Here is a 22,407-nt window from a genome sequence, read left to right as displayed (position 1 = left end):
CCGTCTGGATCCTAAAACCTTTGTGGGACATGCATTTGTTTATTGTTGTTCAGGAGGTACAGGATTCTTGTAAATTACAGTTTTTAGACTCACTACTTCAGAGGTAGATAAAGAGGAAGGAGGCTAAGAGATGTCATATATTGTGAGGTCATAAGGGTGAGAAAACTATGATGACTTGGATTAAGGAGGAAGGGTTCACTGCACCTAATCCTATAAAAAGAGGGAAACGTAAAAACTGATATGGCAGCCTTAAAAAGGACCTAAATTAGGGGCAATCATTTCCCTTTAGAAGGGGGAAGCAGGGTATCCATGTCAGCATCTATGACCAACCTGTTGATGGGGATGAGGGGGCCACTCCCTCAATTAAACAAGCAAGTCCTTGTCAAATGCAGCGGAAAAATCAGAAATTACATAGACAACAAGTGTGCTGTTGAAGAATAAGATGAAGAATATATGGTAAGGAACTGGGGGTGGGGGTGGGGCGAGGACGCTGGGAATTAAGGAAATAGCAACTTTTACCACTCCAATCCCAGTGTCTAAATGTAAAGTAACGACTTTTCACAGCAATTCAAACATTGAGTAATCTTAGCTTTACTATGTTTTCATCTTTTCTGATTTTCTCATTTTTAGCAGCGCTATTTGGTTTGGATGTGTTTAGACATGTTTTTGTAAGTCCCTTAGTTCCAGCATGAAACAGCTGTGAGTGGTGACGACTCAGCTCTAACTATGCTGGCTGGTGTTTCTGTGTTTCAGTTGATGGACTTCCCAAAGAAAGCAGTCCTTTCATCAACAGCAGCGCAGCCGGCAGTGTGGATAAGAGCCAGCAGTATGACGGCAAGACTATGGCTCTGTTCGAGGTGGGGATAGTTTTCACAGCTAAATTCAAAACATATTTTCACATTGTCACGACTAATATGACCGTGTTTCTCTGTGTGTGTGTGTGGGTGGGGGTGTGTGTGTGTGTGTGTGTGTGTGTGTGTGTGTGTGTTGCAGGAGGAAATGGATACCAGTCCAATGGTCTCCTCTCTGCTCAGCAGTCTTGCCAACTACTCAAACCTGCCAACGGGCAGCAAAGAGCACGAAGAGGCCGAGAATAACGAGGAGGGGGCTCGTCCGTCTAAAAAACCTGTCAAGGTAGAGGACTCAATCCCATTTCAAAGGGAACCATATTTTCTCCCAGATGACGTTACATGACATAAAACTCATGTTCGTTTGTCAGTGCTTTAGGAGACTGGGATGACATTTCAAAGAATAATCAAATAGACTGCAATAGTCCATAGTAAAGTGATCTTTGTAATGATCCTGGACAAAGTTAGTCCGATTTCTAACTCAATCAAAGAAGGGCAACTGTATCTGTTGTAGGACAGTATGGTTTGATCAGCAGGGAATACAAACAATAACATGAAATTATAAATCTTGACTTGAAGGCATATTCAGGTGTGTGACATTTTGTAGTCTTTTAAAAGTACTTTGTTGTTTAAATAGACAGGGACACAAACGTATAGGTGCATACGTATTCATCATAGTGTATTAAAACATGAATTATATTTGCATAAACTAATTGTAATGTAAATGATAAGTAGACCTAAGACAAGAAGACAGGAAGGGATGTGTCTTCCTCCTTTCCAACAGATTAGTCTCTCTTTGTGTTTGAGAAGAATAAACCCCTTTCTTTACTTTTGCACTTTTGCTTTTGCACTCGTTTGAGAAATGAAGTCTGCAAGGAAAGACGGACAAAGGTGCTTAGGTTAAGCACATTATGAAGAGGCTCCTGAGACACCGGAAGAGTCCTTCAGAGCCGGCTGTCAAGAGCAACTCAAGCTCTCCCTCAACGGCGTTTCCCCTGTGGACGACAAAACAAGCAGTGCCTTTGATCTGTCAGCTCCGTATCACACGCACAGAGCTCTCTGCAGAATCTGAAACACTCAAAAACACTTCAGATGTGGTCTATTCTGTACACTCTAACTTTATTGATATCGTTAACAATTGTTTGCACGGATACAGTTGAGACATTTATAATTTAAGGGTAAAAGACATAGTAATATAACACAAAATGCAGGCAGCTGCTTTTGTTAACATTTGGCCCAATGGACCAACCTTACGAATGTGAGAATTGTGACTCTCATGTGTGTAGATTTGTAATGTACACTAAATGGAAGGAAGTAGAGATGTTACTTTAAGGATGTTACTTGTCCTCCTCTTCTTCTTTTCACAAGATGTTCATCTTTCTGTGTTTGAGAAGAATAAACCTCTTATATATATTAAAAGATTGCTTCAACAATCATGATATTAAGGAACATTAGTTAAGGAGACTGGACACAAAAGTGCATTTACTCTCAGATTAAACCCCCATTTAAATGAATTTTCATGGAAAGTAAATTGAGCTAGACTGAAAACAATAACAGAGCAACTTTTTGCTGATCACTTTCACGTTTGTGTTTCTCAGGCTCCACAGCTGGGTACTCTGATAGGTGTGTACTTGCCGTGTATCCAGAACATTTTCGGGGTGATCCTCTTCCTGCGGATGACCTGGATGGTCGGGGTTGGAGGCGTCTTTGGCTCCTTTATAATTGTCTTCATGTGTTGCTCCACAGTGAGTGTTGTAACATGATCTCTTCTCAGAAAACTGTTGTAAAATAAAAATAAGTCAGTAGAATAGATCTGTAAACAACATATTATATAAATCCAAAGTGGTTCTTAGGCACACACATACACCATTTGGGTAGCATGTGATTACACTTCAGGCTGTTACAATACAAAAAAAGCTGTAAAATTCAAAATGGCATTGCACAGATACTGAAGGTGACATCCTGGCATGAGCCAATAAACACACTGACACCCCACCAGCATTCCTCTGTTGGATTCTGTTATTCGATGCTACGCCAACAACCAACTAGCCAGGAGCTAACCCAAGGCATGCCATATAACTGATAAACAAAATCCAGAAATGTAGCTCAAAACACAAAGTAGAAATGTTGGAATAGGCTAAATGCAATCTAATATGTAATGATATCTTGTGAGATGTTTACAGGGCAATATTTGGAGGGTTCTGGTGTAGCGAGAGGAAAGACTTCCTTTTTTGGTGCATGGAGTTGGAGTTCAGGGACAACATCTACATTTGGATTGCTTCAAAATTAGCTAATTGAAGCTAATAAAAGCTCAATTGTGTCAGACAATAACCAATGGTTTACAGATTGCATTTCTTTCAATGTGTTTAAGCATCTTTTGCAATTCAAAATGTTTACCTGCAATTAACCAAAGCCTTTTCAAATGTTGTTGGTCAATAATACTCTTCATCAATATACCTTACAATGTAGTTCTCCCTTTGATGAACAATTCAACACGACCTGATAACTCTTGTGCTGTTGGTTGTTTGATCAAGGCCTTGTTGCCACATTAAATCTGAGGTGCCCACCTCTCAGTCCCCCAACCCTCCTCTGTTGTGTTCTGCTTCATCCAGACAATGCTCACAGCCATCTCCATGAGTGCCATCGCAACAAATGGAGTCGTACCAGGTGAGTGGATATCTAAGAGTATTATTTGCGTGTGACAGATCAGTGCTCTGACCCTTCTGTGTGTTTGTGTCTTGCAGCTGGAGGTTCGTATTACATGATCTCTCGCTCTTTGGGGCCAGAGTTTGGTGGAGCTGTCGGGATCTGCTTCTACTTAGGCACCACTTTTGCTGGTGCCATGTACATTCTTGGCTGTATTGAAATTCTGCTGGTAAGTGGCTTTGATTATCAAATAATAAAATGCTTATTGTTTTTAAAGGTTTTTCAAGTAAAGTATTTTTTGCATCAAGCATTTTGGCATGTCATGAAAGGAAAAGCACAGACTTATCATTTATTAGTCCTGTTATTGTATCTGCAGCTGGCTCACTGGTATGACTTCAGGGATATTTCATTAAATGACTCGATAATCATATATTACAAGCAACACTGGAATGGTTAGAAAACAAGTTTGATGTTTTCATTATCATAACACAGCATACCATTGTAAGGAGAACATGTCGTAATGAAAACAATCTGCTTATTATTATTATTATCAGTCAATTTATCATTCTGTTTAAAAAAGATCAGAAAATGTCTTTTGTAAAACGCAAGTTAATATATTATTAGTTGGTCCTTCTTACTAACTGTTCAAACCCCCCAAATATTGAATTCATTATATGAGAAACAAAATAACAAACAGTCATATTTGTGAAGATGGGACCAGGTAAATCTTTACATTTAAAAAATAAATAAAATGATATCAATATCAAAGTATTTGCCAGTTAATATTCTGTCGATCAACTAATCAAATATGTCCACTCTATTATAATAAGCAAACTTTCTGATTTGACAACATATACATATATATTGTGATTAAATTGCGGCTTGTTTAGTTGTATTTCTCATTGTAAAAGCTTTGAATTGATGAGTAGATCCAATGTAAAGCACTCCAAGTTTAGGCAGCATTCTATCATAGATGTACCTTGGTTAATTATCGACCCTCTGCCTCTGCTTTTCTCCCTCCATGTTTCCATTCTTTCAGATTTACATCGTTCCTCAGGCAGCCATCTTTAAGATTGAGGGCCTGGAGGGGCCTGAGGCCGAGGAGGCTCTCCTCAACAACATGCGGGTGTACGGCACCATCGTGCTGAGCTTAATGTCACTGTTAGTGTTTGTGGGGGTCAAATATGTGAACAAGCTGGCCCTCGTCTTCCTGGCTTGTGTCATCCTCTCCATCGTGGCTGTTTATGCCGGAGTCATCAAGACAGCTATTGACCCCCCCGTCTTCCCGTAAGTAACTCGTTTGTTCACTGGTCTAAGTCCATGCCGCTGATCTGAGTTTATGACAATGACGTGCCGACTTGCTTTACAGCGTCTGCCTCCTGGGAAATCGAACTCTCATGTCTAAAGGATATGACATCTGTGCCAAAGTCATGGATATAGACAATGAAACTGTCACCACCAAACTGTGGAGAACCTTCTGTGATTCTGACAGCCTCAATGCCACTTGTGACGAATACTTTAACAACAACAACGTGACAGAGATACAGGGCATCCCAGGGGTCACCAGTGGCATCCTGGCAGGTAAGAGATGAGCTTTGTGAAGTGCTGTCATCTATTTAATAATATTTCTGTTTCTCCTTGGCCTATTTGTATAGTTTTATGTCTTATAAATATTCATGTTCAATTGTTGGAGGCCTGGTACTTAAGATTGTTATTGCCAAAACTACACTGTAGCTTTTGTGCGTGTGACAATAAAGCCTTTTAATCTTGGATCTTTGAACCTTGAGATGTTCAAATCACACCCTCTCTTAATCGTCAGAATGAGGGTAAATCCACCTCACTTTCTCATTGAAATGCTCCTCTGTCTTTAAGAAAACCTGTTTGGTAACTACCTGGAAAAAGGGATGTTCCTGGAGAAGCGAGGGATTGCATCCGAAGCCGATCCAGACAGTCCTCCACCTGGCTCCAACCGTTACGTCCTGGCTGACATTACCAGCTTCTTCACCCTGCTGGTCGGGATATACTTCCCATCTGTCACAGGTTAGCAGCAGCAGACAGGCCCAAAAGGACTCTCCGTATCAAATCTACATTTAAAGCTGCTCTTATCAATATTTGTATATAATAATGGGCTAAAATGTAACATGATATAAGAAAGAATTACCAATGTCTCTGCAGTTCAACTTGTGGTTTTGTTTTTGGCAGCCTGAAACTTTTTTGTTTTGGATCCAATTTAATCTGTAATGTTTCAAGAAGTGACAGGGAGGTTTGTTCAAGAAACCTCTAAAAAGAGCTCTAAAAAAACCGAATTGTATGCTACCTGCACAGCATCATGCAGCAGGCAGACAATGTAAGCAAATTGCTGATGGACGTAGTCGAGCATATTGCATCCTAAAATACATACATCAGAGTGACGTAAAAAGAAGCTTACCATGCATGCAGGTGCAAAACCTCCTGATTATTAATTTTGCTCCACTCACAGGTATCATGGCGGGCTCCAACCGCTCCGGAGACCTGCGTGATGCTCAAAAGTCCATCCCCATTGGCACGATTGCAGCGATCACCACCACCTCTATTGTGTGTATCCTTCACTGAGCAAAAAAAAGAGAAAACTGTGAGGAGCTAATTGATGTGTTCTATTTAACGATCTGCATGTTATCATAATATTTTTGATTGAAAAGGTTTCAAAATACACTTCTTAACAGCTTTTTCCCAGACATGTCCACTGTGATCCTGTTTGGTGCCTGTATAGAAGGAGTAGTCCTAAGGGACAAGTGAGTATAACTATGTTGATTTGTGTAAATGTATCAAATTGTTATGTTTTGTTTCAATGTGTATCTTTGGTATAGAGAGCTGAACCAGTCAATGTTGATGAAGGTTTAAATTGATGCTGTTTAATATGTTGCTCTGGATGACTCAATGTACTGCCTTACTTATTACAAAACTGGTTTGGGCTTTAGGAACATCTGGACCTAAAATATTTTTTCTTTTCGGTAATTGTCTGGAACATCTGGTAAGAATAGTCCCGGAAAAATAATATGTATTGCTCTGACAGGAGGGGAGGGAAGGAAACAGGTGCGACATCAACAGACTGGAGACCAGGGAGGAAGAGAGAACCAGTAGTGATGAGAGAAGGGAGACAGATGTTGTAAGGCGGCTCGTCTTAAGAGAATGATGTAGTGAAATAAAGAAGGAGAGTGTGAGGAGAATAACTAAGGCAGGATGAATGAATGCAGTTATATTCCCTGGACAACCTCATGTTACCTCTGAGAATTCAAAGGTACATAATGAAATCAATGCCTTCACGTGAAATAATACATTAAGGAATGATTGAATGTCAGAGGGGACATACCAAAGAGTGTTTTGACAGCCAATCAGTTGGGCATGTGGCTAAGGTATGCTTAATCGGTGTTGTGGGGATTGATGAATAGGGTAAGTGTGGAGAGGGAATTTGTAAACGTGGAGGTCATCAGAATGGTGCCCTTTTGGGGCTTTGAAGTGTTGACATGAGAGGTGGAAGGGTAGCAGATATAAATGAAGGAAACATTTATCTTGTGCAACTTATAGGGTTGAGAAGGAAAAACAAGATGAATGGAAGAGAATCTGACAAAGAGCGATATGCTGCAGAGGAACAAAGAAAGTATGGAAGGAAAAAACGAAACTGGTATAATTTATAGTGGAGTGATAAAGGCCACATCTGACAGAAAGTCTAACACTGAGATGATCCAGGTTGTTCTGGTTAAAGCAGCAGTGCAACACTTGGATATAAAACTGTTGAGATGGGAGTAGAAAGGGATGAGATCAACTTACAGTCAAGAATCAGCATGTGCTGGGTGATATAAGAGGGGGAAAAATACATAATATAATATAACATATAATAATATTCAAAATTACTGGGTTAAACTCGATTTTGTGTTATATGAGTAATAAAAAAAAAGTAAGAAAATATGCTGGAGTGTGTCCGGTTTGTAAAACAGGGGACTCACTATGGTACTAGGTGTAAGGAGTGATTATATGAAGTACTAGAAGTGTGGAATTAGTGGAAGACGTTTTTCATAATCTACTACACTCCATCTAAAAAGTTGGATATAAACATTCTTGAGGAAATAGAGGAGCAAAAACTAAATTAACTTGTGGTTTCAGGATTTTACTGCAAGTTACACACTATGGGGGGGTCGAGAGAAAAAATGATGGGATAGATGTCAGCATCAAAAAGACATCTTTATCTCACGCTAGTTTCCAACCATATGGTACCAATGTGTGATCGGAATGTGTATCAACAAGGAACTATAGGGAACTAACATTACCCAGTGTTACGTTAAGTCAACATTTGTGCATTGTTAACCACAGAAAGGCAGGGAAGGGATACATGAGAAGGCTGATTGGGAGACATTTCAGATAGAAAGTAATAGATACCCGAGTCAGAGTGATTGTAATATGGACATAGAAACATTTTGAAAGAAGATTTAATAAGTTAAGGGGCTAAAGTCAGCTGCATGAGAGTCTTTAAAGACAAAGTAAATAGCAAAGCAGGTTCATGGTGGGATGTGAAATGAAATTCAGCCGTGAGAAACCATTTAAACGAGTCAAAATAACACAGAATATCCATCAAAAGATAAAGGACAATATTTTTTAAAACTTATAACCAAATCTCTGTTTATTTATTTAAAGTGGTGCTTATGCATAAACCTTAGGTCAGTTTAACAGATATGTCGATTAAATCAGAATCATTTAGATGTCAAAATTGTTTCATTGTTAGTTGACAGTACAGTACAAACAGGCTCAGTAGGAATAGGCCGAGCAACATTTATTAGAGAAAGTGCTGCGACTCAATCAGGAACAACACATGGGAGGATGATTAAAAAGAGAGCTGGGGACAGCAGGGAGTGGAGTCATCCTGTTTTATTGGAAATTATTTTCCTGTAAACAATAAGAAACATATTGAGATAATACTTTCATTACAGTTGACACAAGAAATAGACGAGGGAAAACTGAATCTGAACGCTGAGCCACTGAGCAGAAAGGAGAGCACTGAGGATCAATAAAGTTTAATTTTCTGTAACTTGGAAACAAATAACAATCTACAATGTGTTGAAACATTTCTTAAGGATTATATTTTGATGTTATTTTTTGCTTTTATTTGAAAATGGTGGGGAATCAAACCCGACATGGTTTTGTTATGCAGGAAGTGTTGTAACCAGTCTGCTACGAAGGCAGACCCTGAGGACACATTTAAATATAGGGACCTAATAACTTGTTGATGTTATTTAATAAGGAAGGATCCTTCAGAGCTTTAGCGATAATTATTCCAAGAAGGAAACCTGGGAAGAATGCCAGTCTGCCAGCGAGCCATGCCTTGTTATCACATGTCTGTAAAAGGATGGAAGAACATGGTCAATGAGAGGCTAATGTTTCTCTGCATACCAATGCAGTGTAAAGTACTCGTTATGATATAACAAATGGATTATTAATAAATGTTTAGGATATATATTTGTTATATAACTTTAGGTTTTAAGACAATTATTAAGGATGAATACTGGGGCACCCCTTGCAGCTAAACAAGAAACACAATAGCACCAAAGTAGAGAGATCACTTTAAATCACACAAAAGCACATAAACCAGTTCTTTATAAATGAAGAATGTATTAACTATTAATCTACTACTCTCAACTAATAATTAAACACCCGATAATTAAAATGAAATGAAAAAGGAAAAAAAAACAATGAATCGCAAGCAATACAGAAGGAGGTGGGCGATGAAGTTAACTTTAAGGTCAAGAGATCAAACAGCATTGAACCATCCTTTTTGTAGTGCATAACGTGGGACGCCCTCACTGTTAGGTGGGCTCCTGCCTCCACAGCCGCACCTTCCCCTCTATCAACTTTATCCCGAATAAACTTTCATTACTAGCTAATACAAAAAAATCCCAATAGCACCACTATCTAACTTTCCTCATCCTTGACACGTTTTTCAACTGTCAAGAATACACCAAACATGTTAAGGGAATTTATTATAGGACAAGTAGTCTCTATTGAGTTATTTCACATTCCAAGGGCAGCCCTTCAGATCAGTCAGAGGGGCTTGAAACCTTGTATACATAATGACATTTCCTCCACCACTGATCTAATTTACCAAGAGTTTGGGTGTTTTCTCCTGGTTAAACTTTTATCAAGCAGTTTATGATTAGCATAGATCATTGGCTTCTGGCTTTCAGTTTTAAACACAACGTGTTCCCCTGTTGAAGCTGTGTCTTTTTATGATCCTCTGTTGTGAACAAAGTCTGTGAGAAAGTTCTACTGACAGAGCTGTGAGATCAAATGCAGTGTTAAGTGTTCAGAGATTTAGGTGAAGGTAAGTCCTCTCTCTCTTCTGTACCTTTCACACTCTACCACCAGCTAACCTTTTAACCGGAGATTTATGGCATCCTGTTCCAGATGTATTTAGGCAGTTCACTGTTGTGTCAAGGCGGAAGTTCCCCCCACTTCTTCCACACCACGCTAAAGTAGATTTAAGAGAGGAAAGGGCACTATGGATCCAGTGTTGTTTTGGGAGGAAAGAGCACAAGACATGTTCTGAAGAAAGGGGGAGATTATCCAAATATGCCTATTATTTGTGGAAACATTTTTGAATGGGTAACAGGCCTTCTAAGCAGAAGATGCATCAAGATTTTGTAGAGACCGGAAAATCTCAGAGGGGGTGTAAAAGCCACAGTGTGCAGGATTTAGTGGCCTGCAGTCATACCCCTTCACTACCCTGTCTTTTCAACCCTGTAGAAAAAACAACAACAACAATTTCAGGAACAATGAATTACCCTAAAATGCTACGCACTGCTTCTTTTAGTTCCACTTTATCCTCTGTGTAAATAAATGATATATTCTTAACATACTAATGGACATGGGAATATCACTATTTGCAGATGACAGCCCTGGAATAGAGGTAAACTTTGTTAAATATAGTTGAGCAAATACATGATGCAATTCATCAATTTGAAATGTGGGCGAAGAAATGGGGCTATAACAGTTCAGTGGAGAAGAAAAAAGTTATGCTTTTCACAAGAAAAAATACAGGATGGATACATTTAAAAAAAGTGATACATGTGATGATGTCTAGCAGAAGTGAAATGGGGGGCTTGTGCTTTACGTAAATACAGTATACATGTAGCTCTAATCAGATAATCTAATCCCTAAACTAGGGAGTGTGTCAATGGATTACTAGCAAACATGTTTGCAGGGCCAGACAGAATACAAGTGTGTGTTTAGCAGCAGTTAGAACATTGCAATAGTGTCCACTTCACACAGTTTTATTACAGGGCTCTTAGCAAACAGTCACATACTGTATCTGGTTATATATCAGTTCAAAAACAATACATGATTTGTTTTTCTAAATGTTTGTTATTTATGGCCTATTGTGTCTTCGCCTCTCTCCACAGGTTCGGTGAAGGGGTCAATGGTAACCTGGTGATTGGGACTCTGGCATGGCCGTCTCCCTGGGTCATTGTGTTTGGCTCCTTCTTTTCCACTTGCGGAGCGGGACTCCAGAGTCTGACTGGAGCTCCACGTCTCCTGCAGGCTATCTCTCGGGACGGCATCATTCCATTTCTTAGAGTGTGTAGTACACATGTAGCATTCAAATGCAATTTTTGACATCAAAAAATACATTTTGTTTTTCTGTAGCTTGGGTCTGCATAAAACATTTTTAATACATGGCATAGCACTATCTTTCTAATAAAGGGCTAATAAATCTGATCTGCAGGTGTTTGGGCACGGCAAGGCCAACGGGGAGCCCACCTGGGCCCTTCTGCTAACAACTAGCATCTGTGAGATCGGCATCCTCATCGCCTCCCTGGATGCAGTCGCGCCTATCCTCTCTATGTAAGTAGTGTACACACAAGCCCACACACACAACCAAACACTCACACACACTGTTTGTTTATTGCTGTGCACACCTGCTGTAGTAAGTATCTCTCATTTCACTCACTTGTCCGTCTAATATTTCTGTATATTTATGTTTCTCTCTCTCTCTCTCTTTTCTTCGCTCCTTTTTTTAAGGTTCTTCTTGATGTGCTACATGTTTGTCAACCTTGCCTGCGCCCTGCAGACTTTGCTAAGGACCCCAAACTGGAGGCCACGCTTTAAATTCTACCACTGGTGAGTTTGTGTGTCATGAATTATGTCAGAAAACCTTGCTCAAAACAGAACTGCACAGTAGCACCATTACATTTGCATTTCTGCAGTGGACATACATTCTAGCTGGAAACTCTCAGTAACAGCACGTTGTGAGATAAGGACATTATCCACTGCAGTCTTGCCATACTGAAGACCAGTCTGAGTCCAGAAGTGCCAAAGCTTTAAACATCTTTAAACATATTTTTACAAGTTGTGGTTATTACTGTGTTCAATGGTAGAATTGTCCCAATAGAGCAAACATGTGCTGTCCTGTCCCCTGCAGGGCTCTGTCTTTCTTGGGTATGAGCTTGTGCCTGTCGCTCATGTTCATCTGTTCCTGGTATTACGCCATGGTCGCCATGGGCATCGCCACCTGCATCTACAAATACATTGAGTTCTGCGGGTAAGAAATCATCAGTGGATTGCTATTATTTTCATTTTCCATGAATGCTACTATAGCACATATACACCATAATATCATGTGCCAACCTATGAATGTGCTGTGTCACAGAGCGGAGAAGGAGTGGGGTGATGGGATACGTGGCATCTCTCTCAGTGCTGCACGCTTCGCCCTCATGAGGCTGGAGGAAGGACCGCCACACACCAAGAACTGGAGGTCAGTCCACACATCTTCAGTGTTTAAACAGTTTCACTTTTATCACCTGTTGAAAAAGTCCTATGAAAAGTGTTCTTACATTTTCACAGTTCAGTTTTCTTACGAATCCCGTTTTGCTTTTAAATTAAAAGTGGAGGACAGTTAATCCTAATAAGCAGATCCATATAGTCCCTCCAAAAAAGGGCATGAGGCTATAGGGCCCTGTGCACACACTTAAATTGAGTAGGGAACATAAGATAATTACAAAGCCCAAACGGTAATCTAAAGAGGGTGGAGCACTGGACTCCAAATCTTCAATAGTTCTGTAGCCAAATGAGCTTCAAATGTAGTCTTATCATCATTATCCTTATGACGAGTAATTTACTTAATGCTTTGTTTTTTCAGGCCTCAGATGCTGGTTCTAGTGAGCGTGGATGCTGAGCAGAACGTAGAGCAGCCTCGTCTGCTCTCTCTGACCAATCAGCTAAAGGCAGGGAAGGGTCTGACTATTGTTGGCACCTCAGTTAAAGGAACCTTCCTCGACAACTTCACTGAGGCCCAGAGGGCAGATCAGGTGCGTCCTCTAGTATCTAACACATACACTTTGACCTGTGATAAAAAAAAACATTAATATCACTCAATTGCTTTCACTGACACCAACAGCTGTGTTCCCCTCTCTGTGTATTTGTAGTCGCTGCGTAAGTTGATGGAGATGGAGAAGGTGAAGGGTTTCTCTCAGGTGGTCATCTCCTCCAATCTGAGAGATGGGACGTCCCACCTGATTCAAGTTGGTGGACTGGGAGGTCTGAAGCACAACTCTGTGATGGTCAGCTGGCCCCGAAACTGGAAACAGCCAGAATGCCACGAGCAGTTCAGGAACTTTATTGGTAAGTCCTAATTCATTGGACCAATAATTGATATCTTAAAATGTGATCTTAATCCCATGCATATACACAATGTCTGTAATTTGTCAAGTAAAAATTACTCTGCAAATTAGCTACCAGATTTTGCAAAATACAGATGTCATGTGGTAAAATGAGTGGCGTCGTTATGATATAAAGACTTATTTTATTTATAATTGTTTCGCCAATCCAAAAATTATGGAGGCTTCGTTTGCAAATATAAATGAAATGATGGTGGACAACGACCTTATGGATGTTTTTTTTATTCATATGTAGATAATTCATTTTTGTTTTGTTTTCATGAACTTTACCCCTTTTCTGTCTAATGGAGTGACCAAAACAAGGGGAGGTAACCATTATTATTTGTCCCTCTGCAGAGGTGGTTAGAGAGACAACTGTAGCCAGTCTGGCCTTGTTGGTTCCTAAGAATATCGCCAGCTACCCGTCCAATGGAGAGCGCTTCACTGAAGGACACATAGATGTGTGGTGGATTGTCCATGACGGAGGCATGTTGATGCTCCTGCCCTTCCTGCTGAGACAGCATAAGGTGGGAAACTATGAAATACAATTAACCTCTTCTTTATAAGAAGGTTTATTATGATGAAAAAAAACGAAATCATTAACAGAAGTTACAAAGGAAGCAGTTACACTGATAACATTGTTCATCAGCTGTGGATGTTCCGGTTTTGTCCCATAGGTGTGGAGGAAGTGCAAGATGCGCATTTTCACTGTGGCTCAAATGGATGACAATAGTATTCAGATGAAGAAAGACCTCATCACCTTCCTCTATCACCTGCGCATTGATGCTGTGGTGGAAGTGGTGGAGATGGTGAGAGACTTGTCTGAAACATTATCTCAGTTCACACATTAACATATAATTATCAAACTAATTATCAAACTAACTTTCACAAAAACTGTATGATAAATGTGTTTTCTGCCTCAAAGCATGACGGTGACATCTCGGCCTACACCTATGAGAAGACATTGGTAATGGAACAACGATCACAGATCCTCAAACAGATGCATTTGACCAAGAATGAGAAGGAGAGAGAGGTAAATCAGAAGTTTGTTCTCTACACAATTGGAAACAACCATTAATACAATTATTATGTCATGTATTAATATCAACTTTATCAAATGGAGTATACCTGAAGTTGTATTCAGCATAGGACCCCGAAGAACATGAAATCCATGTTCACACATTCGTTATCACTCTGTGGGCTCCAAGTTTCAGAGGAAGGAACATCACTTATGATAAGGTGTTGGTGGACTTGTTTTCACTGACATGAGGGAAGAGAGTATTAATTCCAGAGGAATATTCCAATTTGAAACATGTCCATTTTCTTAATTTGTTTGATAACTAAAGATCCAGAGCATTACGGATATATCCCGTGGGTCCATTCGACGTAAAAACCCATCGGCCTTGCGCTCGCAGCACAGCGCTGATGAAGGAGCCAGCGTTGCAGAACAAACAGAAGACCAGGTAATGGCACTCTTAGCATATATAACTTATTTACAGTACCTGTGTCCTCCTCGTTCTCTGCACAACTTTCTGTGCTCCGGCTTGGGCAGACTCTATTGTTTATTCTATGATTTCCCTACGGCCACTTGCTTTCTCCTACACTCACAGGTGTCTCCTCTCTCTCTTTCACTTTCACGTCACTGTGTTCGTCTCTCAGTCTGTGGCTGTCTCCAACCCAAAACAGGTGCAGCTGATCCACAGTAAGAACCCCTCCACACCAGCCAGCCCCACAAGCCCCACAAGCCCCACAAGCCCCACGTCTCCCGCTGTGCCTGCAGGGGGCGCCACAACCTGGACGGACTACAAGGGGGCAGAGAAGGGGAAGAGCCCTTCAGAAGGGAACCCAGAGGCGGGCAGAGACCCCTTCAACATGAAGCCGTGAGTGACCCCTCATTTTCACTCCTTTGAGTTGATAGATAGTAAATGTATCAAACGTTTCAAACCTATTGAGTTTTGATACTTATTCAATAATATGCCGTCAGTTTCTATGTGACACTCTGTAATAGAACATGCACAATCTACCAATGGTGCTAACCGCCCTATGCATTACCAGTCATCATGCATATGTTTGGACATGAGCAACTGCACCTGTAGCAGACTCTAGAAAGATTTTACACATCACTATTTCACTCAGCTTTCAGCAGAGAAAGCGGATATGACACGACATCAACACACAGAGAAGTAAATATTTGTGTATATTGACCCATGTTCCAAGTTTAAAGGAGATACATTGTGTTTCTGTGCACGTGACAAACATAAACAACTTAAACCACTATCAAATGTAGCTTCCTGTGCAAATGTGTAAATTCACTGTAAATATGTTCCTCCTTACATGCTGCTGCAGAGAATGGGAGAACTTGTAAGTATTGATATTTTGCAGGGATTCACATTGTGTGAGCTGAGCAGCTGACAGAATGATTTGTAAACCTAATGTGGCCTTTTGTGTCTGCCATCAGGAGCCAGATTGACGTGAGGCGCATGCACACGGCGATGAGGCTCAATGAGGTCATCATGAAGAAGTCAAAGGAGGCAAAACTCGTCCTGCTCAACATGCCGGGTCCACCCAAGAACCGTGTGGGCAATGAAAACTGTATCCTTTATCATCATGCATACAACATACTGTATTACATGTATTTTTGTGAACTTTACTCAATTCATTTCAGTTCAGATCCTTGCAGCAAGGCAGCACAAAAACATAAAACCCAACACAGTCACTGTAAAAGACATTGACAATGCTGAGACTTAACGTGCAATACAGAATAGAATAAAAGGTTAAGTTAATAAAAGCAAAGAAAAAATGCAACAATAAAAACAGACATTCTGCCATTTATAGTAGATTATCACTAGAGGCTGCATTTCGCTTGTGTTTCTTTGTATTTTGGTGTCAGGTAAGCAAGTTACTTTCCTTAATGTGATTGTTTTTCAGACATGGAGTTCCTCGAGGTGCTCACTGAAGGTCTCAATCGGGTCCTCCTTGTGCGTGGCGGAGGACGGGAGGTTATCACCATCTACTCTTGAAGGACTTAAAGGTCTTTTAAGGGGCACGCTCACCTTCGCTGGATTCTGTCCCCTATCTTATTGTTTCAGGAAAATTCTCCCACACCATCATATATCTCTTCATCTCCTCATTGGAGGGATGATCTTGAGAATCAGAATACCTTTATTCGTCCCACAGAGGGGAAAAAGCTTGTTAGTGTACACTACTGAAAAAATCCTAGCTTAGTGTTGCCAACCGTTTTTGAGTGAAACAAGCTAGCATCACTTGCTTAAAAAGTGGTCTGCAACTGTTTGTACTCTCTTATTAGCTGATAACAGCAGATGAGTTTATAATTAGTTCTGACTCAGGCAAAACAAAAGACTCCAAAAGCTTTATTTGTTCTCAGAAAATGGAAGGTTTTCTTTCCCTTTTTTGACTTCAACTTTCTTTCCTGTTGCTTTCGTTCTTGGTCCTTTGTTAAAAGAGAAATGTTTTTTTTTATTTTTCTGTTATTTATGTATGTATTTATTATTGTATATTGAGTATTTATTTATGTATTTATGTCTGTCTTTGTCCTGGTCTGTTTTTGTCTTTCACTGTATGGTTGGAACTAGAAGTATTAATACACTTTCATATTTATTAATAGGAGTATTAAAATAGAAGAGGATCTAGTTGTTAATATGGAAAAAATCCCCCAAACCAACTACCTGGATGAAATATACTTACCAATGGTTTGAACTAACCTTTGAGCAACATGTATGATGTAAACAATTGTTTTGATACCCGTTTTGAAATGTAGTCTAACAGATGAAAAGAAATACCTAAATATTTTAATCTTAACTTTTTAGTTTAGATGCTATTTGAATGTCAAAAAGATTCAGACCTGGCATCTCTACGTGTGTTTAAAATATATTATTATAATGTCAAATGTTATGGTGAAGGTTGATGAATCCACTTAAATATATTTATGTCAAACACGTTTAACTGCATAAGTCAGTTTAAGATAGATAAGCAAACAGCATAAAAGTTAATCTTAGAGAGTTTATTTTTTTAATTGTATCGTTCAGAAAATAATTTATTCAGAAATTCTAGAAATAATTTAAACTATATATTGTATTTTATGCATGTGCGGAGTGCGGAGTGCACTGCCTTGCTATTTAAGTATTTAGTTAAACTACTTAAAATGCTTATTTGCTGCCATACTATTAGACACTATTGGAGCATGTGAAGTAATAAACTTTGATATTGTCAAGGCAAACGCAGGCATTAAATGCAGACGCCCAAAAATACCTTGGAATGAGGAATCTCAGAAGGGTTAAGTAAAAGTGGTTGAGGATGTTTTATGCACTAAGTTATATTATCCTGCAGAGTACCTCTCAGACGTTTAGTTTGTGTATGTGTGAGTCTGTGTACAGTGATATTTAGTTTATTTTTGTGTGCAATTTAGTCATTTCTGGACATGCATTAATATGTGTTGTTTTGTCATCGATATTCACACTTGTTAAAATCCACTGATTCTGCAAAAGTTATATACTAGGATATGAACAGTAAGGCCGATCTTGCATAAACTTGCACTGGAAAATGCAGTTTATGACATCAGGAAGGCAACAAGGCATAGGCCTATAGTTTTAATAGTTAATGATGAAAGTTGTTGTCCAAATTTGTATTTACACAGTAGTTTAATTTATTGTCCTCTTCCGTTTGGCCTATAGCGCCATAACGAATTTGACTTAAAAGATTCTGAACAACTTTCGAGAAAATAGCATTCAGTATCTTTCAAAGAAAAAGCTAGACTTCAAATGTTTTTATACATGTATTGTTTGTAACGCTGTAGAAGATTACCCACGTAATCACACACATTGATATTTCCTCTTTTGGGTTCATATCTGTGCTGTCCTCAGTGTTTCCCTTATAACTCTGAAAAGTGTGGGTGCAGAACTATAACAACGGTACTTCATAAGAAGATGGTGGAGCTCTCCAGGTGGATCAGTATCCGGTCTGCAGAAGTCCGCATTTTCCAACTTCCTCACACAGAAAGTTTGTGTGTATGTGTGTGCGCTGTGTGGACCTGATACACTGTGGTTTTGAGTGAGGACAGTGTGTGTAGCCTAACTTAACAGCAAGACAGAGTGAAGATGGGATACTTGTACATATGTGTGATTTTAGGTTTAGAGATAACGTGTAATGTGTGTAAACGCAGGTTTTATAGATATCACAAAGGCAGTTTGTATTGTCTTTTAAAATTATAAACGTTGTGTTATGTTCTACCATGTATTATGCAATCATAAACAAGTAATGGTTTGAATAAACCATTTTATATGTCTGCACAAATTGAAGTTAATTAAAATCATTTTAATACAACTGTGACAGTTCAAGTGTCAGTCATATTCCTCTCTTACTGCTTATAGATCAATTGTGTTTTATTAGCAATTATTGTTTGTAATTTTGCAAGTGTTGATTGCATGCCTCACCTTTTCAGAACTTGTGATCACACTAGAAAAACAAAGCACTTTCTATGATGTGCAAATGAAACTGTTCTTGCTCAGGCTGCATCAGTAAACTCACAGGAAACACGAATACATCAACTCTGTGACACATTTACCATCTTAGTTTAGTATTAGCATGCTTACATTGGATAATGTGTACAAAAAACAGCAGAAGAGTATTTATAGGCGTTTAGTCATTAACTTAACAGCATGAGGCTTTTACTGAGGACTTTTCCAATGCACCTTGAACTTTTCGGACCAGATGAAATCAGTTGAGAATAGATAAATTGTTCCAGTGCTACTATTTTTAAAGGAGGCTCATAAACAACATGTTCACAGGCATGAAAATGTGTTGCTGAGAGTACAGTTGTTGCACAGTCTCTTAACCCATCTCTGCAGCCTGCTCTGATATGCATTCAGAAAGATCATATCAAACTATGACCTGCAACACTGCAGACACATCGTTAACAAGACCAAACCAGTTTGATTTTGTTTTTCATGTTATATATAATGCTAAGAGGATCACCAGCAACAATAAACTATCTCATGTCAGCTTGTGTGCTCAGTCATAAGCTGGCAACAACGATGCGCCCAAGCTGCCCCTCCTTAAGAGAGATAGCAGCAATACCCAAGGCCGTAGACCTATGCCATCGGAAAGGAGACAGTGAAAAGAGGAAAGTTATTAACTGTGTCAAAGGTTGAATACCTAATCAAACTATTCCCCAACAATAGGTAGTTATGCCTTTGGCCTGTCTTAGTTAAACAGTCTGAAGAAAACTTTGACTGCCATTTCCTACAAGAGATTTCAGAATGAGGGCAGAGTCAACCAACCTTCGAATAAGGTTACCTCTATTTGTTTTTGTTGCACAGGTGAGCATTGTTGTCTTGTATGCTGCCTTTGTCACCTACGATGACCAAGCGGATGCCAGATTTCAGAATAACAGGACTAACCCCATGGAGAATGCTGTATACAAGGACTATCCTATTTTTACAGACATACAGGTTATAATATTTCTCGGCTTTGGGTGCCTATTTGCATTTTTTCGACTCTATGGCTTCGGTGGGATGGTTTTTAACCTTCTAACTGCTGCTTTTTCAATCCAGTGGGCTATTCTGGTGCAGGGTTACTTCCAGTTCAGCCATGATGGTAAGATCCACCTTGGAGTGATTAACCTCATATATGCAGAGTTTGCCTGTGCAGTGGTGCTGATATCTTTCGGGGCAGTGCTGGGGAAGACGAGCCCGCTGCAGCTGCTGATCATGGCTCTGCTTGAAGTGCCAGTGTTCGCGGTCACAGAATGGGCTGTGCTCAAGTATCTGAAGATAAATGACTCAGGAGGATCCATTCTTATTCACCTGTTTGCATGTTATTTCGGCCTGGGTGTCACTTTTGTGCTGTACAGACCTCACCTGAATGAAGGCCATGCAAAGGCGAACACCAGCTACCAGTCTGATATCCTGTCTTTGATCGGGACTTTGTTCCTCTGGGTTTTTTGGCCTTCATTCAACTCATCACTGACACTGAAAGGAGACGACCAGCATAGAGCCATCCTGCACACCTTCATCGGCCTCAGTGCCTCCACGCTCACAGCCTTCGCTCTCTCTGCCATGCTGAACAAAAATGGCAAGATCACCATATCCGACATTCAGAATGTGACCCTGGCTGGAGGGGTGACAGTGGGGGCGTCTGTGGATATGATGATAACTCCTGCAGCTGCATATGCTCTGGGTATGATGGGCTGCACTGCATGCATGCTGGGCTACAAATACTTGAGCCCCTTCCTGGCCCAGCGTTTCAGGATCCAGGATCAGTGTGGAATACATAATCTTCACGGTTTGACAGGACTTATATCCTGTGCTGCAGGGATATGTGCTATTCTGATGGCTGATGAGGAGATGTATGGACCCAGTTTGTATGAGATATTTTCCCACAGAGCACCAGTAGAGGGAGACCCTAAACTGCACGAGCTCCAGATTTTGATCCCTGGTTTACAGCCAGGGTTGGGGAGGACTGCCCGGGAACAGGCTCTCTTCCAGGTCGCAGCTGTGTTCTCCACTATAGGAGTGTCAACGCTGGGAGGCATCCTCACAGGCTTTGTCTTGAAGCTGCCGTACCTCGCACCACCATCCGATGTCTTCTGTTTTGATGATCAGCTGTTTTTTGAAGTTCCTCCAGACTATGATTCACCACTAAAACTCAACAACATAATGACAACAGATGATTCTGCTGCCTGACATGGATCTGACATGTATAGTATGGGCAGGGTCGGCTTCATGGGGGGTCATTCGCGGGCCATGCCCCCCCAAACGAGTCACTGTGCACCCCAAACGCAGGGCAGGCAAGCCCTGCCACTTTGCCGTTTTTTTGTTTTGTTATCATACAATGAAGTGAAAACGTTTCCACAAAATGTTTTTGTGTGTGAAATAAATCAGAAATAAAGAATACAAATAAAAAACACAGCCTGAGGTGTGCTCACTCACTGCTGCTCGTTGATTGGTGTGTTGCTTGACCAATGACCCCCGACCTTTGTTTTGTTGTCATAGAGTGGCAAAGTCCCTCCCCTTCCGGGCGACCTCCATGGGACCTTATTTCGGAAAAATCATGTAAAGTAGTCAATGGAGAGAGAAAGATTATCTTTTGATCCCGTTTGAATTGTGCACATTCACTTTTTATAATTAAATGTATTTTGCTTGACTTTTTTTCTCTTAAACTCTTAGTTTTTGCTTGATTCTGAGAAAGTGTTCTTTATCTTTATGACACAAAACTAATCCCATACATTTCAGGTCTATGGGAACCTTGAAAGAGTATAAATAATTTACTGTGCCTTTTTAATATATTTTTCGAAATATTACATTTTTTTTTACATACTATATGACTTATTATTTTAGAAAAACCTAGGACATGTAAGATGGAAGAGCATTGACATTTGCTTTTCCTCATCACAAGATGGCGACACATAGCAGTGAATTAAATGAATGTGACGTGATTCAAAAAGGCGCCATTACTGACCTGTTCGGGCCCTCAATTCTGTCTCACAGGAGTTACAAGAGAAGGAAAAAGTCACATCTTAAAATTGATAATATGGAGAGGTTATCTTTGTAGTTCAGTCACACACAGGATATACAAATGTTCCACATATTCCAGCCTTAAATCACCCCCCTGCTTGAATTCATTTGTGGAGGCTTAATGCAGGTAAACACTATTCAGATCTAATCAGTGTAAAAATCCTTTATTACAAGTCAAAGTTCTGCATTTAAATTGTTACTTAAATTAAAGTATAAAAGTATTAGCAGTATTAATAATGTATCAAAGCAAAAGTAGGCTTTCTACACAACGTCCCATTTCAGAATAATATATATGAACAAACATTTCCGAAATTGGGATCAAGAAAGTACTATCTTATCTTATCTTATTTTGTGCTATTGCATTATAATTAATGAGGCACCAATGTGTACCACGTATGTTGCAGCTTGTAAGAGGAGCTTATATTTTCTATATTTCCTTTCATTTATAGCTTTGGGGCTATATGTATTCATTGATTATATTCTGTATTATTATTTGGAATCTTCAACGTAAATAAATAGATAAAATAAAGGCGGTAAAGTAAAAAAAAAAAACTCTAAGATGTAGTTGAGTAGAAGTTTAAGGTAGCAGGAAATGTAATTACTCAAATAGGTCAAAGTCCTGCAATCAAAATGTTAATCAAGGTAAAGTACAAAAGTATTCGCATTAAAATACTTAGTGCCAAAAAAAGTAATCCTTATGCA

General features: G+C 39.7%; 1 protein-coding gene across 1 annotated transcript; it reads left to right on the top strand.

Annotated features, from left to right (window-relative positions):
- Nucleotides 1-842: 842 nt before the first annotated feature.
- On the top strand, nucleotides 843-21,068 carry LOC104956320 (solute carrier family 12 member 5-like). Its single transcript, XM_010783798.1, has 24 exons — nucleotides 843-857; nucleotides 994-1,134; nucleotides 2,447-2,593; nucleotides 3,461-3,515; nucleotides 3,593-3,723; nucleotides 4,534-4,781; nucleotides 4,864-5,075; nucleotides 5,367-5,534; nucleotides 5,974-6,072; nucleotides 6,208-6,265; nucleotides 10,922-11,096; nucleotides 11,245-11,363; nucleotides 11,541-11,639; nucleotides 11,941-12,060; nucleotides 12,169-12,273; nucleotides 12,658-12,826; nucleotides 12,944-13,139; nucleotides 13,532-13,701; nucleotides 13,852-13,983; nucleotides 14,100-14,207; nucleotides 14,521-14,637; nucleotides 14,861-15,054; nucleotides 15,633-15,750; nucleotides 19,576-21,068. The coding sequence occupies exons 1-24, from the start codon at nucleotides 843-845 to the stop codon at nucleotides 20,872-20,874; spliced, it is 4,395 nt and encodes a 1,464-aa protein (XP_010782100.1). The 3' UTR covers nucleotides 20,875-21,068.
- The last annotated feature ends 1,339 nt before the right edge of the window (nucleotides 21,069-22,407 follow it).

This window comes from Notothenia coriiceps, unplaced genomic scaffold, assembly GCF_000735185.1.
Source record: "Notothenia coriiceps isolate Sejong01 unplaced genomic scaffold, NC01 NC01_scaffold00025848, whole genome shotgun sequence".
NCBI classification, from domain to species: domain Eukaryota; kingdom Metazoa; phylum Chordata; class Actinopteri; order Perciformes; family Nototheniidae; genus Notothenia; species Notothenia coriiceps.
This window is presented reverse-complemented; position numbering and strand designations above follow the sequence as displayed.